Raw genomic sequence first — 24,260 nt, 5'->3', positions numbered from 1 at the left:
TTGCAGGTGGCCGAAGCGAGGCTCTTCCTCGGAAGCAAGTGCGGCTTTCAGAGGGGCTTTGTCTCATCTTGATTTCTTGACTTCAGGAATCCGTACTCCGGGTTTTTTCGGTAAAGTCACTTAAGTAGAAAATAAAATAAATCACGTTTCGGGCGCAACACAAGCGCTTTCCCACCTGATGATGGACGCCCGAAACGTGATTTATTTGATTTTATACCTAAGTGACTTTACCGAAAAAAAACCCCAAAGAGTATGGATTTGTCTACTTTTGTCAGAGGTAAAACCTCCGAAGTGGCACCGCGGCCTAGACAAGGGAGGCGACTTCCGCCCGGACACGTCACATCCGTAGAGCGCCTCCCATCTCCACTCCCCGGTGGGGGGGGGGTAGGCGGACTCGACCATTCCATCACTTGGGGTCAAGGGGTGCATAGCGATTTCGCAACCACGCCAACTTTATAATTTCGCAACGAAACGTTCCATATCCGCCGCTATGCAATATAATTATAAACAAATTTAATCAGTTTGCCGATGCAACCGTAAACATATCCCTAGTTTGGCATCTTGACACTACGCTACTCTGCACCCCTCCTGTTTGAGTTGGACTTGTCCACCTTGTTTACCCTATCTCAGTAGGGGGTGGGGGGGGGTCGCTCAATGGCCGCTCTACGGTGCTTCTAATCCGGCGTTCCCCGTTCGTTCTTCTTCCTTCTGGCCCTCGGCGGTCTCAACACGACACTCGGTTCCTCTCGCCGGCCCTTTCCGCGCGGCCCGCGGGGCCTCGCCGTCTGCGTGGGGCCGCAATGCTCGGCTACACCGACCTGTGATGGGATCTCGAGCATCGAGGACCATGTCCGCCGAGGCCGATGGAGCCGAGCAGCCGGAGCGAGCAGTGGCCGGAGGAGGAGCGGGTGGTGGTGGTGGAGGAGGAGGAGTCGTCAGGGAGGTGGACAGCAGCGAGGAAGGAGATGAGGACGTGGATTTGGCGCAGATTCTTGCTTTCCTGCTGCACAGGTGGCCTCGCCCGTCCTTCTGTGATCCGCCAACCCTACCACGTGTACAGCTGCTGTATTGCTGGCTTGACAAGCCGCTCTAAGTGTTGTTCACTCATTCGTTTAGCTTTTCCTCACCCGCCTTGTTTCACTTACCGCTGACCGTGTGTAAGAACGGTGCTTGCGATCATCGCGAGTCGTGGTCTATCCACTTGTGGACGAAGGCCCACGTCGTTGCCATCCCATCACGGCCAAATGCGATGCTTGGCCAGTGTCCGCTTCTCGGGGGCATTATCGTGCCTTTGGCTGCCATTCCGTCATTAGTCTCGCCCATAATTCCTAGGGCTGGATTTTTTTGTTTGTTTTATGGTCAGGTTCGTGGGTCTATTCCCCCCCCCCCCCCCTTTAAGTCGTTGGTAATTCGAGTGCGTGGTTTTCTATGGCCTCGCCCGCATGCGAACGCCTCTGTTTGCCTTCGCATGCCCTTTGTTCTCAAATACGGTACTGTATTAAAACAAGTAACAGTACAGAGGTTTCGTGTAAGATAAACACAGGGTTGTGGCTTGAGAATATCTGCACGTTTGTGAGGCCACGATGTGTCACGGGCCTGATGTAACGGCGGGGAGAGTGGGCCTCAAAAAAACAAATCAACAAATGTCCCGGCCCGTGACATTTGTTTTTTCTAACGAGTGTCTTGAGTAGTTACGAAACCTCTGGCTGTGACGTGATGGGGTGGCAGTCCTGTTGGGTAGGGGGAGGGGGTCATGTCAGCCTTGTGTTATTCCATGGGTCAGGGTTGGCATGCGGTCTATGCCAGATTGTTATCGGAGTAGGAATCTAGAGGAATAATAATGGGATTGCATCGCAACAAAAATAGAAGATAATGCCAAACTGGGTGGGTGGAGGCAGCTAAGTGTGTAACGCTGATTCCGAAACTGGTCCTGGCCAAAGGCCCAATATGCACGATCGAAAACTCACATTCTACCCATAACTAAAGCCATAACACTGACTCATTTCTTAATCCAAACCTTAAACCTCACCCCTAATATTGCTCCGAATGTAAGCTCCAACTATAACCAAACACCTCGCCTTAGACCTAACCATAATCATAACCCGATTCGTAATTGTAACCATAAACTTAACACAAGTCGGACCTTAACCCAACCCCCCTAATCGATTTCCCAAAATCTTAAGCCTAAACTCAACCTATGACAATAAACCCCTGAGCCCTACGTCACACCAACCTTAATCAGCTCTTCCCACTATTGCAGTAGAGTAGTGACAAAGCAAATAATGTTCTTAATTTAGCATCATCCTGCTAACATTCCACTTGGAGCTGTGTTGGGAAAGATGATGATGCCTGTCTTCTTAGTGTTGTACTGTATTAATATCACTGCCATTCTTATCCTTATTTATTTTGGGGAATTACTCATCAGACATGTTGCAATTGAGTGATTAAAATCGATTCTTAATCTCAGGATACACGCATAAAATGTACGCAAAAATGTATGAAATTTTTTCAAAATTATCAGTAATTTTACGTTCAGGCCGGTGGAGTGAACAAAATGTTACAAATCGTCAAACAAACCTAGAAGCAATACAATTTAAGCAAAACAAGAATTGCATCCCAAGCCTGAAATGTGAAAGTTAATCAAAGCAATATTTTTGGGTGAGGGTCGAATTGTTGCACGCGTCATCATCGGCCATGATCTATTCCATGGGTGGAAAAAACCCGATTTTTCCAGCGACAGGCATCGGGTTTTTTCTTTAATACAATTAAACCCGATTTCGGGGAATTAAAACCTGGTTTAATGAATACGAAACTCTGATAGGCTTAGGCTGCTTCCTCGTCGGTGCTGGTATCGTACTCGGGGGGGCCGTCGGGCACGGGGTAGTCGTAGAATGCGGCGAGCAGGTTGGTCTTGATGATCACGAGCTTCTCCACAATCGTGGGCGCCAGTGAGTTCCTTAGCTTGGAATGGATGAAGCCCATCGTTGAGAAGTGCGGTTCTGCAATTAGAACCAATTAAACGGGATCTTTCCCAATCTCAGATGATCGGGTTTAATATAAAAAGACTAAACCCGATTGTAAAAAACCCGACTGTGCCACCCTTGATCTATCCTGTGCAGGATGAACGCCTCTCCAAGCCGCCACCATCTCCCACCATCTCTCCCAGTCTCGTGATGCAGTAATCGAGCAATCCACCTAGCTCCTGCACGAGGCAAATTAATTCGCAGTCTCGACCAATTAGACTACCAAGGGATTATACGATTATTCTTTTCATCCAGGAAAAGCTCAGCGTGGCCAAAGACTCACTTTCATTCGGTGATTTGTTATTTTAAGCACTGCAATTGCTTTCCTGTGGAAGGAAGCCAGGGTTCCTAAAGAAAATCCACGCATACTTGACATCTATTCAAACTCGGAGGTAAAGGCGGGTGGGCATGGTATTTGCTACACCGCCCCTTAATGCGCAATGCCAGCCTTAATAGGTGCTTCATAACAGCACTGTCTACATGTCTTATTTGGCTACAGTGGGGGATATTTGTCTTTTTTATGTGGATGCATGTATATTAAACTCAGTGGTGCAGTGGTTCATGCGCTCCGCTATGATCCCAATGACGTGATTTTAGTTCTTGGACATGATGCACAACAGTGGCAAGTTGTCTCAACCACTTCTGGGCCATTCCTTGGTCAAGTCAACCTTAAAATAAGTACCTGGTGGAGTGTGTGATCAACATCAAAACTATGGAGACAAAGGTGGCTAGGAATGCGTGGTACTGGCCACATCACCCCCACTGTGTGCTGTGCCTCGATGTGCCATGCTGCCCTTAGTAAATGCTTGTTAACAACTCCTGTGTGTGCTTGTATATATGCTTGTATATGTATGCGTGCATGTGAGACTGCATGTGCTTTGTGTAAAGCAGTGGTGCTGAAGGCGGCACACTGTGCTACAATCTTTGCAACCTGAGTTCAGATGACAACAGTAGAGGAAAGTGATATCTGAACCTGTCCTTGACCTCGATATCAACTCTGTAAACAACTACCCTGTGTGGTTTGTAAACATTGCAGTTCTGGCCACACCACCCACTTGTGCGTAGTAATGACCCAAATAATGGTCCAGTGTTAGCGCATTCGCCGTTTGATGCAGAGGTTAGTGGTTTGAATCCAGCGGCCGCCTTGATTATTAACGTGGGTGCAGTAACAGTTTGTTTATAGTGGACCTTAAAGATCCCCTGACGTCATTTGCATCGTGTGCCGGCGTAAGTGACCAAACTTGCTTAATTCTAGAATTGCCCACAAATGACTGACTTGAGACATATACATTAAGATAACTCTTGCAAATGAGACTCATCATGGTCTCTTGAGTTCTCACCTGGTTAAACATAATTAAATTAAGCTTAGTTCAGTATATGCTTGCTAACTGCACATGACCCTACAGTCTATAATACTAGAAGGAGTGATTGTTTGCTTAGCACGAGTGCGTGTGTGCATGTGAGATGTGGCACGGTTGTTTATCTGCACTCTGATCCCGGCGACCTGAGTTTAATTCTTGTCCATGTCTACCATCAGTGGCGAGTAATGTCTGCACCAGTCCTGGGTCTCTTCTAGGTCAACTCGGGCTTAAAATGAATACCTGGTGCATTGTGTAATCAACCTCAGCACAGGCGTGCTTAACCCAGTGGTTGCGGCCACACCACCCCCTCTCTCGTTTGCCGTACTGGCCTTAGTAGGTGCCTTCTAACAGCACTTGTCTACTCTGTATAAGATCATCGTGTGTGTGTGTGCGCGTGTAGAGGCCAGGTGCGGCTCATCCGCAATGCCGGCACAGGGCTGCACCTGGTTAGCAACTTCTCCGAGTCGGATGAAGACAGCGACAGTGGCTGGGACGGGAGACTGGGAGACCGCTATAATCCCCCTGGTAATGCTATAAATGCCATGGTAATGTGATACCCTCCCTGGTAAAGTGGTAAACTCCCTGATATTGCAATAACCCCCCTAGTAACATAATACCCTCCCTTGTCACATGACAAGCACCCAAGTACCACTCAAACGCCTCTTTGTAATGTAATGCAAAAATAGACCTGGAATCTGGTATAGTACAACAATCGATTTTGTTGGACAGACCTTTTCTACCCACGACTTATAGCTGCTGCAGCAGCCTATGACAACCTGAGCGGCATCATCCAAGCACTATCCAGACTCAAATCTGCTTAGCTTTTGAAATCTGACATTTCATTAACATACTTGATCATTTCATCTTCGGCCACATATGTAATGGGTTCGATTGAGGCGCACACCTAACTTGGAGGCAACAAAACAAACAACTTGAACACGACATTTCAGGTAGTGACCACCGTTCTTAATTTAACTAACACTCTGGGGAATACTATATAACGTGACCAGGGCAGGTTAACAGGCTGCCTGGTCACGGACGAAGATCGGAGACTCGAGGACCGCTGATGGTGTCTTCATTCCCGGGGTCGAACAGCCGCGCCCTCTCTTCAGACCCCGCTTATAACCGCTGTGGCGTGGCTGGCCCCGTCCTCGGACACGCCCCCCTTCCCGATCCTTCGGGAAGGTCTGGGCCCCTTGCAACGTGACCACCAAGCTCCCCACTGGGGCCCCTAGCCCCCCTTCGTCCGGTCACGTGGCCTGTCGGGTTCACGCAGAGTGTCACGGCCTGACGCGACCTCTGACACCCCGCCTACAGCACCCGTGCAGACCCAACACAGTAGTGACGTCATATGTCCCTACACATGCATTACAAATAGACAGATAATGTTTTTAAGTCACTTGTTACGTGCGCAATTCGATGTGTATCGTGAGCTTTAAAATTAACATTAATTGTTGCATTGGTTTGTATAATAACCAGACCTATGATTGGATGCTCATGGTCACCAAGGGTCTTTATCCCGATGGCCGTGAACCGACATCTTTAGTAAAGAGAAGTTTTACCCCAGAAAACAATTTGCACTTCTATTCTAGATAGGTACGTAGGCCGTGTATTCTGGTCTGTCTGACGCAAGTTTGAAACGTTATTTTTAACGAAAAAAAACCACTTTAAATTCACAGTCGGGCAAATTAGAGCCGTATCACTTCCATGCCGGCATTCGTAATGGCCCAGTGGTCGCACATTCACCGCTTGGTGCCGAGGTCCATGGTTCGAATCCATCTTTTAAAGTTTTTGTTGTTGTCATTAACGGAACTTCAACCTCACGTTGGACTGCCCAAGACACAGAGCCTGGGTACTTTGTGTATAAAATAAGTGCAGTGTTATGTGGTTTGGGTTGCGTCATCCCGCAATGGGTTTCGTTTTTCATCTCACTCCCTGTCCTTCCAACACCATGCATCTCACCGCATCACATGTACTGCTGCACATCCAGGAGAAATGGGTTTCGGCCACAGATTCAACCTCATCTTCTGAGACTCTTACAGAGCCCCGGTGTTGGTGATCACGTCGCACTGACTACTGTCTATTTGTTGCTGCTCTTTGATTGGGCTGCAGTTGACCAAAACCCAGACACCAAGGAGCTGGATTGCAGTGAGATTCAGCAGCAGATCTTGCTGGCCACAGGCGGCCTGGGAGGCCGTCCAATCAGGGGTCTCACACACCTGCTCCACAAGGTGAGCATGACGGCAGCCTGCACACTTGTTTTCCGGCCAGCACAGTAGCCCGCACACCAGCCTCTGCACTCTGGCTTTCGCACAACACCATCTATCTGCTCAACAGCCCATATCGACGTCAGCCCCCACTCCTGCATGAACACCCGACTGCCTGCCATCCAACAAGCTATCATTACCACTACCTGCTTAATGTTGTCATGCACCAATGTAGTCCAACATAGATTATTAATACAACCACTAAACAACTGCCACAATCCACTGCTGCTGTCCACTAAGCACTCAGAATAACTGCCGATTACCGCCACAACCTACAGCCACAACAACCACTGCCACTAACTGAACAAAATGAGAATAAACAGTGCTGTTAACCAATAATCATCGCTGCTAACTGGTAAACCGCCGCCATTAACCGCGTTTCGCATTGATCTGTCATGGCAGAGGGAGCGCGGGATGTGTCGCAGCAGTGCCTTCTCCCAGGGGGAGTGCTCACACATCACCACCAGGTGAGGGGTCCAGGGGTCGGAGGTTGTGGTTCAGGGGGAGGTCAGTACCTGTCTTGAGGGCATCTGTGTAAAGCCATTTGCGTGTTTAATGTTCCTGCGTTGTCACTGAGTTTGATCGCCCTCTCGGCTGTTGCTCTCCCCAGCTTGTATTTGCGCTGCCGTTGTCTGTTTTTTTGTCAAATGTATTAAGGAGTTACGCTTCTTTGCCGCTGCTTATCGTCATGTCAACGTTGGTACTTGTGTCTCTGTCCATAATAAAATTTTGAAGATCTATCTATCCGATGTGGCTAAGTGGATTGGGCTTCATAATGGCTGTCGGATCATCTTTCTCCTCACGATTAAAAACGATTCCATTAGAAACCCTCACATTGCTTACCCTATCCAGTCAAAACATCCCTACCATTCTGTGCGTGCACCTGTACTCCAGTGGCCAGAGGCATCTGTTCTCGTTGCCTCTGCAACCGATGCAGCACATTACACCTCACATCCAACATCGTCTTAAGAGACGATCATATTGTTCATGAAGCGTGCTGAAATTTTGCCGGTAATACGATACAACGCCGTGTTTGTTTTTCATACAGTAATAGCAATATGATACGCAATGCACTTGTAGTTGGCCCGCGGTGAAATAACCAGAGTTAAATGTGGCAGGGCTGGTCTGCACTTTACGCCCAAGTTAATAATACGCAGGTCAGAAGAGTGGCGCTCTGTAGGGTGTGGAAATTATTAACGCTGGCACACGCTGCCATTATGGATGCTGGCGTTTGTAATGTAAGAGCCGACCTTGGAGGTCGGATGTCAGCTGTGTCTAAAGCTGCGAGTTCTGGCAAAATAAAGGAGCCGATGGCCGAGGTGCGGTGACATCAGCGGCAATGTCCGTGGTGACCGCTTGAACTTGTAGTTAGTACTTGGATTAGAAACCACCTGGGATTGTCCAAATATCCAAATGTTGCAGGTTCGACTTGAAAAGTTGTCAAGGTTCATTGAGGCTTTCATGGAATACTAAAGTGTATTATATTGATATTATAGGGTTATGGTGAGCGCTGAAGTTTGATTATAATCTGGTGGCTTTGTGTTCCAATAACATTAATATTTATACGGCTTCTAAATGTTTAAAAACAGTGGGCATATTCTCGAGAGACACAGACGGGGGGGGGGGGGGTTGATCAGGCAGATATAGGCAGCAGAGGAGAAGGGGAAGTTCTTGAGCCTGGATGACTTGACCTAGTTGCCCTTGTAAAAAAGCTTCTTTGCTCAGTGGGCCTTAGCAGTTGAAATAAAATTAAAGTCTGAACAGGGACAGGGAGTCAACATCATGGATGGCTTTCATCTCGAGCAGTGTTTCTCAAACTTGTTTGACCCGCGGACCAGCCAGCCCCCACCCCTGGTGGCAAAACGCATTCACTTTTCTCTAAATACCAGAAATACAAAATTATTCATATTACCGGAACAATATTTTTCTTAAACGCAGCAATAAGGTGTTTATATATATGCATATAGGGGAGGCATATCTCTTAGGGTTAGGATAGTTTAATCAGGGCAATTTAGCTAACTTCATTTTTTTTTTATTAAATATGAGTAAAATATTATTTAATGTCTGACACAAAATGTATGAAATTTGTCTTTATTTTCTGATCAACTTGCATTTCCATCACCTGGAGGACGAAACTTTGAAAAACGCTGCTCTAGAGCGAAGCGAGCACTGTTTGAACCCACGCAGCTTCTGGCGTCTGGCACTCGTTACAGGCAGGGGGCGCGCGAGCGCTTGTTTCTGATATGCGTTGTGTGGTGGTGTCTGCATCTCGCCCGTGCATTTTCCGTGTTTTTTGTCTTCTACAATTACATTGCAATTATGCTATGGGCATATGGCCAATTCACCCAGAAATTGCCCAATCTCGTCAGATCTCAGAAAGCCGAGCCTGGATAGTGCTTGGATGGGTAATCACCGTGAATTTAATGGGTGTCGTAGGCTGCTGCGTTGTCAGCAGTGGGCAGTGCAGCAGAAATGCATTATTGTACTATATAATGCGCTAACATCTATGCCCCCTGCCTTCAACCCGCACCAACCAGCATGATGAATGGTGGTCAAATAAACCCCAGGATCCGCACGTGGGTGAGGGAGGCCCTCTCCCAAAGTGGCTTGACAAATGAGGGTGTAGATCGGTGCTGTTGTGTGTCTGTGTTGAGTGTTCATGTGCGTGCTGCGTGCGGTTTGCGGACAAACCGCGTGGCGCCCGCCGTTTGAGCGGCTTGCCCGACGCCTCTTAACTCTCCACCCTATCTCCGACTCGCATCACCGCCCCGTGTCTCCTGGCTCCCATCTCCCCTCCGCCTACCCCTCAGCTTCCTGCCCAACCAGATGACACAGGCGGCGCACTTCACCCAGAAAGCGTTCTGTGGAGTGTTCTCCCAAGATGGCTCCATCTTCATGTCCGCTTGCCAGGGTGGGTGAGCGGGGCTGGCGGTGTGGGGAAAGAGGCAAACACTCAAATTTCTATGTGCAGCCACAATGTTGATTCTTGAGTCTGCGGTTCCAAAAGAAGGCCGTGTCAATTATACGTGCAGCATGGTGGTGTCGCGTGACTTGCAAGGCATGATGGGAGGGTGATCTTATAGTCGCAATCGCACCTTTTTGCATTATAACAACACAAAAAATTGTAAAAAACCACATGTTCTTTGTGCTTTATGTGAAAACCATCAGCAGTTCCTGAAGAAGTGCATTATTCACCATCAAAATAAATTGCAGGAAACATAACCGACTGACAGCAGCAGTTATGCAGTGAAGACCACTGGACTGGATTAGTCCTCATTGGGGCTGGTCAGCACAGTAGTCTCTACATCCACATCGTGGGGCACAATGGCCTGGCTAATGCCAACAATAATCTGATGTACTTTTTACACGTTTTTGCGTGATGTTTGAAACTTGTGGTTATCCCGCCTGCACTCTTATTCTGTTTTAATGTCTTTTTCTCATTGTTTACGAACAATCTTTTTTTCGTATCGGACTTTCTATAGCACCTTAATGAAGGCGCTTTACAAAGAATTAACAACGGTACATTTGAATGTAATGGTGGAGATAGGTGAATGAAGTAGATGAGAGGTTGCAATGGGTGGCACATCTGTTATACGTGAATTCGGTGAAAGCAAAATGTATTGTTTTGTACCAGCCTGCCACACTTTTCCCTCTGATGCATTTGTCACAAATTACAGTGTGTGGGGCTTCCTTGTTTTGTGTAAGTGTGTGTGCATGTTTTGTTTGGATATATGTTTTGTGTGTGCCCCATATGTGCATTGTGATAATGAATGTTATCTACTTTTATGCATGTGCCTTTGTTTTGTGCGTGCATATGCGTGTTGAATGGTGTGCACATAAAGTGTGCGTATGTTGTGTGTACACATGTTACGTATACCTCGAAGTGCACTGACCCTACCACAATAATTGTGTTGACATTACCTTCCCTTAGTGGAAAATGACGATTGTTATATGGTCGTATGCACCCACGCTTGTGTTTTGTACATATGTATGTATGCATGCACGTGTATTTTGCATGTGAGCGTGTGCGCATGTGTCTTTGTACATGCATCACTGATCCGCGTGCACTTGCTCCATCAGATCAGAACGTGCGTCTGTTCGACGCGCGCAAGGGTGGCTTCAAGAAGTTCAAGACGGTGAAGGCCCGGGACGTCGGCTGGAGCGTGCTGGACACGGCCTTCACGCCCGACGGCACACACTTCCTCTACTCCAGCTGGTCCGACTACAGTGAGTCCGGGGGACGAACGGGGAATTCGAGAGGCACTCACAAGATGCTGACGGGGCACGGGACACTCATGAGATGCTAATGGGGCACTAACTAAGTAGTAATGGGGCACTATGGGGCTTGAAACATTTTTATCGGCAACCCATTGAAGGTTATCTGACCATACTTCACCACACTGATCAGTACGGGATTGGTGAAGGGGGGTTCAGACCATATCATTACAAAACTGTACGCCAGTGGCGTGGTAATGAAAATGAGGTTGCCAGGTTAATAGAACAGTGTGCTAACCACTGCAGCACCACTGCTCCCCTGGTTGGTGTTAATTTGACTATGATACGGAGGTTATAGTATTGACGGTAATTCTCTGCCGTGGGTGAACTATTTTCTGATAGCGTCTTATCGTCGCTGTGTTTCACTGGATAGGTACGTGTTTGCATGTACGCGTGTGATCGCCGGTTCATTGCGCCGCCACCCTCTACTTCCCCGCAGTTCACGTGTGCAACATCTACGGCGAGCACGAGACCCACACGGCGCTCGATCTCAAGTGAGTCTCGGCTACAATTTCGCCAAACCCAACATCACCGCCCCGGGAAATGCCTCAGCCCGCTTGTGACTTTGGCGGAAGTGCAGTGGCGTGGCCTCAGCTGGCAGCCGACGATTGGACGGACGGCAAGATAAATGGACGGATGGCAAGATAAATGGATGATCGAAAGGAAATGTGGACGGGCAGGAGGGCACAAGGACGGATGGACAGAAGAACAGAGATGGGCGGACAGAGCTAATGCATAACTGCTCTCATCCTTAACTGTAAAGTGATAAAAATTGCACAGGTAGGTTTGGGGTTAGGGATAGAGGTTCAGGGCTGTGGTGTACTATTCTCTTCACGAAAGCTGAAAATCAAAGTGGACGTGCTGTTGGTAGCATAATGCACGTGTTTGTCCCCCGCAGCCCAGACGAGCGACGATTCTGCGTCTTCTCGCTCACCGTGTCGCTTGACAGCCGCGAGGTGCTTGGCGGGTGAGTCGCACCACGTGACATGAAGAGGTTCGGGAGGTGCTCGTCGAAATGTATACGAGTTGCGCTAATGATAGGCGAACCTTGAACTTTAGTTAATGGAGCTAGAGAAAAAAAACTGTACAAACTCGACAGGAAAAAATATACAATCAATACAAATGAGATGGTGAGAACGTGACAGAGAATCAATTCTTCAATCGAATCGCGACACCGATTTGTGACAACAAAATCGTATCGCTGTGGGGTTGGATCGCTCCACGTCTACATTTGAAATGCTACACAATTCGCAGACTCGGGCAGCTTCACATGTTGTGGCTCGATTATATTGGCGTATCCATCACAAACCGTAGAGAAGATCACCAAGGTGATAGTATTTTCGGCCTTTTTATTAATATGCGCGTTTCTGACAGTGAGACTTGGGGCTAATAGATCACTGTGCTGCCGAAACTGCCATGATCCTGTCTTTGAATCTGGATTTAAAATGCCCGTTAATTAAACCAGGTCCTCAAGTTTAGCAAGTTAATGGTGTCAGCCCTGTCACCAATAACTGTGCAAAAATATCTCTAGCATATTGATGAAAGTACATTTTTCACTTTATGAGACTTACTGTTCCAAATTGAATAATGAAGAATGTCAGTCTGATTGATTTGTCACAAACACTCAATGCGGAGTGTATTAAGAGGACAGTGTCCCCATTGTATGGAAAACCATCTGAAATTACTCCAGAAGTCGTTCCGCGATTGTCACCTTCCAGGTTCATTCTCTGGCGCAAGGTGCTCTTTGCAGGAATTACAAATGGTGATTCCTTCATCTCATTACTAAACACTAACTAAATAATCGGAACATCATAATTGGCAGAAATAAAGAACGTATCTTTTAAATGAAACACAAAGAAAGTTTGAATCTCACCTGTCGTAAAATTTTCAACCACGGTTTTGTTGAAGCCAATTCCACTTAGTGCTTCATCACAGAGTCGAGGCAAGTCCGGCCACGTTGAATTCTAGACATGGTGGCGTCGTAAGCAGCTGTGGTCGGTTTTAATCCGGGCGTCGATTCCTTTCGTGGCTTTGCTCAGTCTCGTTCGGTTGTAGAGGGGGCCCCTGGGTGTAGCGTTGGTTTGGTGCCATGTGACTTCTTTCCTGTGCTCGTATTTTATTAAACGCGATGTTTGCACACGCGTCAGTCACTCACCGACTCGCTCATCTGTACCACATCACAAACATCTGTGGATTTGGCCGCCGATTATTAATGTTTTCAGTATGTCATCAGGATGTTTAATGACCTGTGTATTTTTGTCTATGCTGTAAAATTTACAACACCTTTCATTCAGCCAATGGCAAGGATATGCTTACGATATATATTTGTTTTAATGACTCACAGTCGTTTAATTGTTTAAAGTCACTAACCATGCTACCTTGTGTTGCGTAGTTGACAAGGGAGGTGTGCATCACTGACTCACATACGAATTAATGATTTCACACACGGGAATTTGTGATCAATGTTATTATTAATAATAGTTTTTCGGATCATGTCGCCACATGTGTATAATGTCAATAATATGGACAAGGGCCCTTCTTTATAGCACATCAGAAGGGGCATTGCCCAAAACGTTACCTTTTTATATATATGTCTCTTTTGAGGCAGTGTTGTTTACGAGTTTTTTCATATGTGCTTATACAGGTGTGCTCCTACCTGTACCTGTGTCCTTGCGTTTTGCATACTTACCCACGTGCGCTCACGCATTGGCTATTATGCTTGTGTGTGTGTGCGAGCGTGAATTTACGTGGTCTCTGTGCCTGTACGTGCGTGTGCGTCAGGGCCAACGATGGCTGCCTCTACGTCTTCGACCGCGAGAGGAACCAGCGCACGCTCAAGGTGCGACATTACGAGCGAGCAAGGGGCGTGAATTGTCGGCCACGCGCACGCGACCGCTCGAGCTGCCCGGCAGACGAGGACGATCGTTCCACCTGTGGTGGGTGAGAGCGCGGCTCCGCGCACTGTGATGAAGGCGGCGGATTGACCTCTCCCCGTGTCGACGTGCACGCTTGCAGATCGACGCTCACGAAGACGACGTGAACACGGTGGCGTTTGCCGATGCCAGCTCCCAGATCCTCTTCTCCGGTGGCGACGACGCCCTCTGCAAGGTGCGGAGCCGGCGCCGCGTCGCGCTCGCGATCGTGTTCCCGCTCTTGTAGTTCTTCGACGTGTTTATGGGTTGCACCGTGTGATGTTTAGCACGTTGTCCGACATTTCACACCGTGTACTTGGAGCTTCTTATTCTAACTTTAATTATCAGTTCCAGTTCTCCTTCATTTATACAGCATTGCCGGCTACTGCTGGTGTCTGATGTAGGCCAATGTTTTGCGAGTGTGCTTCAGGGAGCTACAGAAGCATAAAATGCGCTCGCCTTCCTGACTTTCCTGTCCCGACTAATGTCGGCAGTGGCCTATAACACCTTGCTTCCTTCTTCGTGGGGTTGAGACAATGTCCCTCTTCATCTCAACAGTTCATCCGTAAGCTTTCCGATGGATCTTCATGCATGCTTACCCAAGAGTGTAATACGATGGCTTTAAAGCATTGTAAGTCAAAGCAGAGGCGACCAGGGAAGCGAGTTGTTCTCATGTAATGTGAACGATTACGGTGGTGTTAAACAAGAGTTGCCCTCTCCTTCCCCCATTCCCTCCCTCCCGGTGCCCAGGTGTGGGACCGGCGCACACTGCGCGAGGACTCGCCACAGCCCGTGGGGGTGCTCGCCGGACACCGCGATGGCGTCACCTTCATCGACACGAAGGTGAGAGACGGCATGCTGGGCGTGGGGAGCTTATTGGGTGAGCAAAGGGGGTGGGGGGGGGCACGAAGTGAGACCGACCACCTTGAGTTACTCAAGGGGCTGATAAGATGTCAGAGATGCTGAGCCGGCACTGCTGAGACCACGGGTTCAAAGCCAGGTTTCATCCGCCTGTTGGTTAGCCAGATCCTGAAGTGCAGCAAGTTGATGTCACCAGCAACTGCTTAAACAGAACCGTCGGATTAAATCAGTTTTTTGTCACTGACCTGTGAAAAATTGACGGCTTTGAGGATTACAAAATGTTTTTCAAGTTTGGCATTTTTAATTTTCTCTTGGCGTAGCAACAACACACTTCAAATATATATCCCACTCGGTCACTGCTGCCACTGGAAGAGACCCCTTCAGTGGGTGACCTGCATTAATGTGTGGCCAGCCAACGGTATTTTAAAATCCTATTCGGCCCTTACTAAGGAAAAGGGTTCCCACGCCTGGTCTATATTTTCATAGGATGCGCGTGTGTGTATGTTGTTGACAGGGCGACGCTCGTTACCTGATCTCCAACTCCAAGGACCAGTCGATTAAGCTGTGGGACGTGCGGCGCTTCTCGCCGAAGGAAGGGCTGGAGGCGTCGAGGCAGGCGGTCACACAGCAGAACTGGGATTACCGCTGGCAGCAGGTGCCCAAGCGTGGTAAGAAACTCATTATCGTGCAAACACAAAGATCTCCTGTGTACTGTGTCTGTGTGTTTGCACGCTTGCACCTGGTGCGATGTGTAAACATTGCCCATTCGGGAGACAAAGGGAGCGTGGTGCTGGCCACCCACAACCTCGTGTGCCTTGGCGGCCTTCGCTAACAGCACTTGTCCCCAACGGTCTTTTAAGGCTATATGGTGGGGTGGGCGGGGGTCTTTGTTTGGTGTTGGTGGTGCAGCCCTAAAGAAACACAAGCTGCCCGGTGACACGTCGGTCATGACGTACCGCGGTCACGGCGTGCTACACACCCTCATCCGCTGCCGCTTCTCTCCGGAGTTCAGCACCGGACAGCGATACGTCTACACGGGCTGCTCCACCGGCAAGGTCGTGGGTGAGTGGGCGAGCGAGCGAGCAGACCGGCGGGCGAGCTGGTGGGCCAGTGGGTGGGTGAGCAATTGAGTGGATGGCTGAGCATGCGGGCTGGTGGGTGAGTGAGCAGATGGGTAAACGACCAAACGGGTTGATGGGTTGCGGGCGAGCTGGTGGGCCCGTGGTCACACGGCAAGTGAGTTCACGAGTGATTAGCCGAGCGAGCGGGCGATTCAATGTGTTCATAAGTGTCCGCTCAGACTGACGCACATGCTTCAGTTGTAGTTATTCGACCAATTATATCTGCCTGGTCTCATTAATCGGTGTAAGAAAGTAAAAAAAAATAACATATGCTTCATTGATATAAAAAAAAGAAATAACAATAGAAAACAGTAATTGGTAAGTAAACAATACTCTGGAAAAAAACTTCCTATAAATAGCACAAATAATAATGAATCTAAGGAGCAGACAAATTTCCTTGGTGGCCAGGTGAAACTACTGCGATGGTTGTACCGAGTTGACTAAACATGGAATAGGAATCTCCATGACGAACAATGACTGGCCTGAGGCCAACATTAGTCACGGTCTCAGCCGAGTCACCGATGAAAACATGTAAGAATGCTACCGAATTAAATTGGTTTGCCACTGAATTAAACATTTCATCATTTGACAATGCTAAGAGTATAATTGCGTTCTGCTTCAGAGAAATATGTTTGTCACGTAAGTCATTTTAAAAGTAAATTAACAAAGTGAGATGTCCGATATCAAAGTGCAAAAGTTAAAGAGACCCTGTGATGTCTTTTTTGGGGGGAGTGGTGGTGCAGTGGTTAACACACTGCACCGTGAACATGACGACCTGAGTTCGATTTGGGCCCATCAGTGGCATGTTTTTTTTGAACCGGTCCTGGACCTTCCACTTCACCAATCTGTACTGAGCAGCGTAGTGAAGTTTGATCAAACAACCCCCATGATCTATAGTGTGGAAAGACGTTAATTCTATGAGTGGATTAACAACTGGCTGTAAATTATATATTTTTTATCGTCACAGTTTTCTTTGTTCACCCCATGCCACTGCAAAATCCAAAATTAATTTAATCACAAATGGACAAAACATACCCTCCTCGCGTAACTTTGTGTTCCAGGTCTCTTAGAACAGTGAATTGGGTGTGTGTGTGCACACTCGATCTGCGTGCACTCGGCGTGTCTGTGCCTGCGTGTAGTCTACGAGGTGCTGTCGGGGAAGGTGGTGGCTCGGCTCAACGGGCACCGGGCGTGCGTGCGCGACGTCCACTGGCACCCGTACGACGGCAAGATCGTCAGCACGTCGGTGAGGCCAACCGCACCGGCACCGCCAGAACGGTTGCACTCCCACTAACCGCACCTCTACAAGGACACACACCACACCAGCCACACAAAACGAGGCCACACCATCTCAGACGCATTGCCCGGTGACACCTGACAAGCCGAACTTTACCAGCCAAACCTTACAAGCCACACCACCGGCCATATCGGCGCAGACACACTCAATCGGCTGCACCAGGACAACCAATTCTATCTATTCACCACACTGGGCCACACCAGACCCACCAGACAAAATCAGAAGATGCGATCTCATGCACACTGCCCAGTGACACCTGACTATCCCAACTGCTCAATGACACCACTGGCCAATCCACCCAGTTCACAGCTCAGTCCGGTGACACCATCTGGCTGCACGTACTTCACCGCACCAGTGGGCCACACCTCCTAGCCGCACCAGCCAGCCACACACTCTCACACTCAGAGCGTCAATGGGCTGTACGACTCATTTTAATCAAGCAGCTGGGTCGAACCCATTCTCGAGCCCCTCCCTCACGGTGGCTGTGTCCATCTTAGCGTGCCCTTTCTTGGTGTTGGCGCACGTCCGTGAGTCAAGCTTTGTGGATCACACAGAGATGTGTGTAACTCCCAAACCCACTGGGCTGCGAGGGGGGGTAGGAGGCGCATCACAGCTGTCCCCTCGTAAGCATGCATCAGTTCATCGATTAAAAATAGTTATTTCAATCTGGATAAATGCATAGAGCAGTATGTGAAAAAAATCTTCTTTTAAGGACGAATGAAAATTCCGTGCACTGTGTATGCAAATCTTCAAATTCGGCTAATGGATCGAACATGGCGGTACAAGCCACAGACAGAAGTAATCGTTTCTTGAGTTGAGTTGTGAGACTGAACGACGACAGGACATCACATGGCAGCGGGGGATGTGGAGGTAATTTCAGGCCTGGTTTTAGATTTTCTGCCGTCCGTAAGCCCACCGCTTACAGTGGACTTGGCCAAACATCCTAAATGTAGAATTCTCCTGATAATGAAGTCTAAAGACTCAGCTCGGCTTTCCTTGAGCAAACAAAGTGTTGTTGATGAACACTTCAAGCTTTTGTCATTTCTGCTTATGCATCACTACCAATATAGTGTCACACAAAATGTGTGTAAATGTTATTATCGTGTGTGTGGCCAAGTCAATTGCCCTGCAGAAATGCACTCGGCTTGGGGGTTTCCCAGGCACTTTGTTACCCGGCACACGCCCACCTCTACCGCGCGCCCTGAAGAAACCTCAGAAGTAGTTCTGTGGTATTCACTTCCGTGGGCCGTTGTCTAGCCATCAGGGTCACACTGCTCTGCGGGAGATCCGAATGGATGCCTCGTCTTGTGATGTGACGCTGATAGCAAAGTTGGGATAAAATGTTCGATATTTATTCTAATTTAAGTAGCAAGAGAGGGGTTGGAGGTCCGGAGGGAATTAATGGCGTGGGTTGGGGTGTGGTCAGGATGAGCTGCGAGTCGCTTTGCCTGATTCTTGCCCGGAGCGACCTCCATTTATAGCAACAGTTCTGTCTGCGCGCACGCCCTGCTGGGGTTCGGCCCGTGTGCGTGACGAGCACTGCCCCGGGGTGTCGGACTCCGCGGGGTGCACGCCCTTCTGCTTGCGGTTGTGATGCACGCGTCTGGTGCGCGAGATTTCGACAAAGCAGGGTGGTCGGATTCACGAGATGGATGGATCGGGCTCGAAGCTGGCAAGGGGGGGAAGGGGGTGGGGGGGTCCTGGTCGCCGTGAAGCAGAAGTGGTGCCTCGGCTGCGTTAGCTTCTCGAGCTGAATTCTGCTTTCAAATGTGAAGGAATGAAGTGGTCTTGATCATTCGTTGTGTGCGTTTGTTAGGCCACCGCTGAGTAAGGGCCCCCTCGTGCCCGTGCGGTCGTCGGGGATATTTGACGACACTTCCCCATTTTTGGTCAGTGCGGGATGGTCAAAGCTGGGAGCTTCAACGTAGGACGACAGGCGATCACTGCAATGGATGTTGTTCCACTGCCATGTTTCTAGCCACAGTGTTCGTAGGCATATAATGATTTAATGATTTATCAAGATTTTGGGTTCACACCTTTTGAGTCCAACGTCAATAGTTATTTCCCCGTCATGGTGAATGCAATCCCTCCAGTTGCTGCAGGAGTTAAGGGAATACAGGTAGTCCCCGAATTACGATGGAGATGCGTTACGACGACCCCCATCGTAAGTCGAAAATATCGTAAGTCGAAAATGGCCTAGCCTACCCAGGAGTCTTAAAGAATGGTGATTATTTAGCAAAACAGAGCAATTTTGAGTGTCCCAACGTACAGTATCGTACCTCTTACGCTGAGCGTTTGCCTGCCGCGCTAAATGTAAAATATTTAACAATTTTGTCGTATCGCTATCGCCATCGTAAGATCAAAATATTGTAAGTATGGGACTGTCTGTACATTACAATATCAGCCGTGATCATTACACTGCTGGATGAAGGCCACTCATGCGATGCAGCAGCGTGTCTTGCTCCTGCACATGAGCTGACTTCAGCGTATCGGGCGTGTTCTCGCCATTCTTTGGCTGACATTCTGGCTGCCACTGTCATTATTCTCGACCGCCATACATCATCTCTTCCAGCAACATGTCTCACCTTGTGTGCGTAAATGTGTGTGTGCGTGTACTTGTGCATATGGGGAGCGTGAGCGTAGCGATCGGCGCGCTGCGCTAAAAACCCAATGACCCGAGTTTGATTCCCACTCACGCCCAACAGCAGTGTCGATTATCTTAAACGGTCCTGGGCCTCCCCAAGGTTGACTTGGCCTCAAATCAATACCTGATGCGGTGTGTGAACATCACCTATGGGGAGATAAAGGCATTTGGGAGTGATATTGGCCACCCACCCCTTGGTGTACTGTGCCGGCCTTCATAAGTGGTCTCTAACAGCGTCTTGCTCGAAAAGTATGTTAAGGGCTATACGGGGGGGGGGGGATCTTTGTCTTGTGCTCATGCAGTGGGACGGCGTGCTGGGCCTGTGGCAGTACAAGCAGGGAGAATTCCACGAGGGCGGTGACCCGTCGTCCAACCTCCAGGGCAGCAGCGACGGCAAACCGGCGGCCAAGCCCTGAGCTCGCGGCACAGCCCCGACGCCCCTCGACCCGCGCGACTCCTTCCACGGTGGTCATGACGGCGTTTTTTTGTTATTTGCGAATGCCGGCAACAGGAGCCAGGCGTGCGGTTCGCAGCCGCCCCGTGGGGGGCGCAGGCGCAGGTCTGCGACGCGGCTGCGATAGCTGGCGCGCGCCCCTCCCCCCCCCCACGTACAAGCCCCCACCCTTCCCTTCTGCCCCGCCCCCCTCCCCCACCACCAGTTTGAGACAAGCGACCCCCAGATTCAGGGGCTCACGGGGGCTGCAGGCTTCGTGGGCGAGGAGTCCCGGACGTCGATCAGGACTTGCTTCGGTCGCCCCGCGTGGTGTCCTCCGGGGCGTGTCTGACGAAGGCTTCGTCTCGGGGGGGGGGGGGGGGGGTGACCTGTCATTGCGGGGTGGCGGGAGGGAGAGAGATGTAACCGAGTTTAATTTCGTCGTCGGTTTGCTTTTTTGTTGTTGTTGAGCACTTAAAAGACTTGGTATTGGAAATGTGGAGGAGCTTCTTGGCAGGAGGTTTTTCTCGCAGGACTCTGGTCGCGTCGATCTTGTTTGTTACCCCCCCGCCCGCCCACACTACGCACTGCCCCCCCCCCCACGCCGCGTCTGACTTTCCCTGTGAGCTCCATTCTTTAATTAAAGAGGACACACTAGCTTGTTATTTTATTGTTTGAAAGGGGGATGCAGACTGTGCTGTGCTGTGCTGTTTGACAGATGGAGGGACATGCGGATGAATGGACAGATGGATGGAGGGACTGCAAGCTTGTTTTTAATCTCCAATCGCTTTAATAGTCTAGCATGGTTTCTTTCGCAGACAGTTGGACCACATTGTTTTTTAAATGCCGAAAACGGCCACCGGAAGTACAAAAAGCCATCCTTTTTCTCGTATTCACGTCTGGAAATTTTTGCACTTTTGTATTTTCTGTTTGCCGTTTCGTGCTTGGAAATGTGACCCTTGGGGAGGTGGGGGAGGGACATCGTGTGCTGTCGAGAAAGAGGGACGTTTTGTTTGTCTCGTCTAACCTCTTGTTTTATTGTCTGTGTGCAAGGAAGCTGGCAGGTTCAATGAGGTCCTTTATTGATTGTATGTAATTATAAGGCAAACCCTGTTGTACAGATGCATGTGAGGATGGATACTGCAGAGGCCCGTGTCCCAATTAAAGGCGTTCACTCGTTAATGACCCCCAGAGAGTCTGCTTGTATACGAAACGGCAGTTAGCCCGTGGGTAGCAGAAGACGTGCTCAAACTGGCTGTGTGGTTCCAGTGACTAAGAGCCAGGCCTGAGAACTCGAGCCAGCACTACTGAGCTCCTGCATCCAAACGTAGTTTTTAGGTGAAACCGCGGCGCTTGTGCAAGGCTAGGTACACTTTTAAGACCACGTGAAGTGTCCAGAAGATGCTGCTGGCGGGGAGGTAACCTGGTAATGAGTCCGACCCCAGGTGTGTGGGTTGAGATGACTGAGATGACTGGCAGATGTGCACCACCTGTGCTCACCACGGTGCTATAAACACACGGCACTTCCGACACGCGCAACGCGTTGCTCGGCGGCCTTGTGGAGTGGGCTGACGACGCTGGAGGTGTCTTCCTTCCCTGCTTCAGGCTCCCATGGCCTTGTCTGTTTTCTATTTAAACATTTGCAAGTTTATCCAATCGCACCTCGGCGAGTGACATCGCCTCGTGGAAATTCGTCACGAGGTTTGGAGCGCGCTTGCCCACACCCCCATATCCGCACAGAATTTGGTGATGCTTTTGGTAATGGTACACAAGCACAGTTAAAAAAAAACCCAGAAAAAAACTTGCCTTCGATAAGTAATAGGTGACGTTTTGGGCATTGCCCCTTCTTCAAAGCACACATTCTGGAATACCTTTCGGGCATGTTTGGTGCCTTTTTAATGCAGGTCATTAATGTACGCATACATGCAGTCGTGCAAATAACCCTACATTAGCTCGGTTGAACAGCTCCAGGCTGATAATTCGAGCAGCCTGTGTTTGTATAGTTGCGGTGGGAAATCGATCCTGTCCGAGGGCTTTGAATTTCTAGGTTTTCGCCAGTCTCGGGTATGAGATCACCCCTGGCGGGGTCTTGACTGTCGGTGGCTCTGTAATGCCGACGTCACGGTAAAAGAAAGGGTCACTCGGTTGTCCTAATGCTTATTCACTGTCACTGGTCGACCAATTCCAAACCATGTGGGCAATTATATCCCAGGGATTTGCAACTTGGCAGTGACGCGAACTGGGTGCGTGAACACCCACTTTGCTCCTTTGTATACGAGATGTATGCAGTGTAGGGCGACGTTGGGGCTTGGGTAAGACATGTCACGAGGAGAGGTCATCGAGACTTCGCTACAGTTGGGAGATATCGCCAAGGGAGATAACGCGCCCTTAAGAGGACGTCCACCTACCGGGAGATGGAACGATGAAATCTTGCTCGTTTGCAGAAGCTCGGTGGATTGTGGCGTTGCGATGCCCTGGGAGATTGTGACGATTTAGGGAGGCCATCCAGCAGTGGATGAGTCATGGCCGGTGCAGGATGTAAACATCAGCGCTGGGAAGACTGCGGCCACGTGTGGTGCTCGCTTGAACCACACCTCGTGTTCCTACCTACCTTGCTCGCCTCAGGTGCTCGCAAACAGGATGAGTGTCCCACATTCTGGTGGACTGTATCTGGGTGCGTGAGCTACGTTTGAAATACCGAAACCCTGAAAGCGCATCTCTTCTCCCTTGCCCATCCTACTGCTACTCCCTGCCTCAGCCTCCCAGCTACGACCAGGCCTACCCCAACCCCTATCACCACCCCAACCCCTACTTAACCATTCCCATCTGTCCTGTCACCATAACTACACTTTTAATAACCACCACTCTCTATTTCAACCACTATCCTATGCACAACTCCATAATTATTACAAAGCAACTTGGACTAAGGCACTATATAAATCTATATAAAGCTAGATGTACGTACATCGCTTCGAGTTCATCAATATCCACACACAGCCGAAGACCAAATCAGCCCGCAATGCGCACAATCTCGTTAGAAGCTAAGCAGGCGTGGGCCCGCATTGAGCTTGGATGCGCTAAGCCACTTCCACCCCTACCTCCCTCCACCCCCACAAAATAACCCCACTACGAAGCCCTGCGCTGGAATCTGAGATTAATCTCATCCGGTCAGATGAGATCACATTTCCGACAGCATGACGGCGTAATTGTCGCCACCCAAAGGCTTGAGCTGTAACCATGCGAATACTGCGCAGGGATTCCTGGGCGAGGCGCGCCTGTTGTGTCGGTGCATTCACTCTGCAGTCAAATGTGTCATCAGCAACATCCACGATGGATCCGCTGCTGGATGAAGGCCTCCGCACGCTGTGTCTTCCGCCGGGGGGCAGTGGGGCGGGGGGGCTATTAGACCATAATTCATGCATGATGGTTAGTGCGGGTTGGTTCAGATAGTTTGGGGGGGGGGGGTTGATTGTCCTGCACTGGCGCAGATATCACTCGCTGTTGAGGTCGGCCGTGGCTGGGAATGCGTATAGATGTGTGTAGGTATATATGCTGACAAAAGGTATATGTGTGTGTGTGGGGAGCGGTAGTGTAGCGGTTAGCACGCTGCGATACGAACCTGGCCACCCGAGTTCGATTCCTGTTCACGGCCAACACACACAGTGACGATTATCCGGTCCTGGGCCTCCCCTAGGTCGACTCAGCTCCAAATCAGTACCTGGCGCGGTGCGTAAAAGCATCGCCACAAAGGCGGCCGGGCGTGGAGCTGGCCACCCACCCCCTCGTGTGCCGTTCTGGCCTTCATAGGTGCTCGCGAACAGCACTTGCCCTAACAGTCTGTTAAGGCTATACAGGGGATATTTGTCTTTGTTTGAACTGCTCGTGTGGATGTGCGCGCAAATCTATCCTTCAGGCGTCGGTAAAATGAGTATCATCCTTCGGGCGTCGGTAAAATGAGTAGAAACTATTTAGTTTGAGGTCAGTCGAGAGAACAAAGTGGTCACTTTGTAACGAGTCGCCACCGCACCGTACGGGGGACTCGTTCGCTGTCGTTTTCAAGTTTCAT

At 49.5% G+C, this 24,260-nt stretch overlaps 1 protein-coding gene across 2 annotated transcripts; it reads left to right on the top strand.

Annotated features, from left to right (window-relative positions):
* Positions 1-623: 623 nt before the first annotated feature.
* On the top strand, positions 624-20,414 carry DCAF11 (DDB1 and CUL4 associated factor 11). 2 transcript variants are annotated; one of them, XM_078868734.1, is made up of 15 exons: positions 625-1,011; positions 4,785-4,909; positions 6,497-6,615; positions 7,054-7,118; positions 9,462-9,562; positions 10,732-10,878; positions 11,366-11,420; positions 11,825-11,893; positions 13,708-13,765; positions 13,942-14,034; positions 14,589-14,681; positions 15,214-15,367; positions 15,609-15,761; positions 16,960-17,066; positions 20,064-20,414. In XM_078868734.1, exons 1-15 carry the CDS (start codon positions 824-826, stop codon positions 20,175-20,177), a joined length of 1,641 nt encoding a protein of 546 aa, XP_078724860.1. In that variant the 5' UTR covers positions 625-823; the 3' UTR covers positions 20,178-20,414. The 2 variants fall into 2 exon arrangements, with proteins under 2 accessions (XP_078724861.1, XP_078724860.1); XM_078868735.1 differs by lacking the exon at positions 4,785-4,909 and having other exon boundaries at positions 624-1,011; positions 15,214-15,369; positions 15,602-15,761.
* Positions 20,415-24,260: the final 3,846 nt, after the last annotated feature.

This window comes from Lampetra fluviatilis, chromosome 26 (assembly GCF_964198595.1).
Source record: "Lampetra fluviatilis chromosome 26, kcLamFluv1.1, whole genome shotgun sequence".
Taxonomy (NCBI): domain Eukaryota; kingdom Metazoa; phylum Chordata; class Hyperoartia; order Petromyzontiformes; family Petromyzontidae; genus Lampetra; species Lampetra fluviatilis.
The sequence above is the reverse complement of the archived record's forward strand: the minus strand, read 5'-3'. Positions and strand labels throughout refer to the sequence as shown.

Bases quoted from the DNA above. Each gene is read 5' to 3' on its own strand.
- DCAF11 (XM_078868734.1), top strand. From the start codon at position 824: ATGGGATCTCGAGCATCGAGGACCATGTCCGCCGAGGCCGATGGAGCC. The intron at 1,012-4,784 runs GTGGCCTCGCCC...GTGCGCGTGTAG, and splicing joins CTTGCTTTCCTGCTGCACAG to AGGCCAGGTGCGGCTCATCC. The intron at 15,368-15,608 runs GTAAGAAACTCA...TTGGTGGTGCAG, and splicing joins GCAGCAGGTGCCCAAGCGTG to CCCTAAAGAAACACAAGCTG.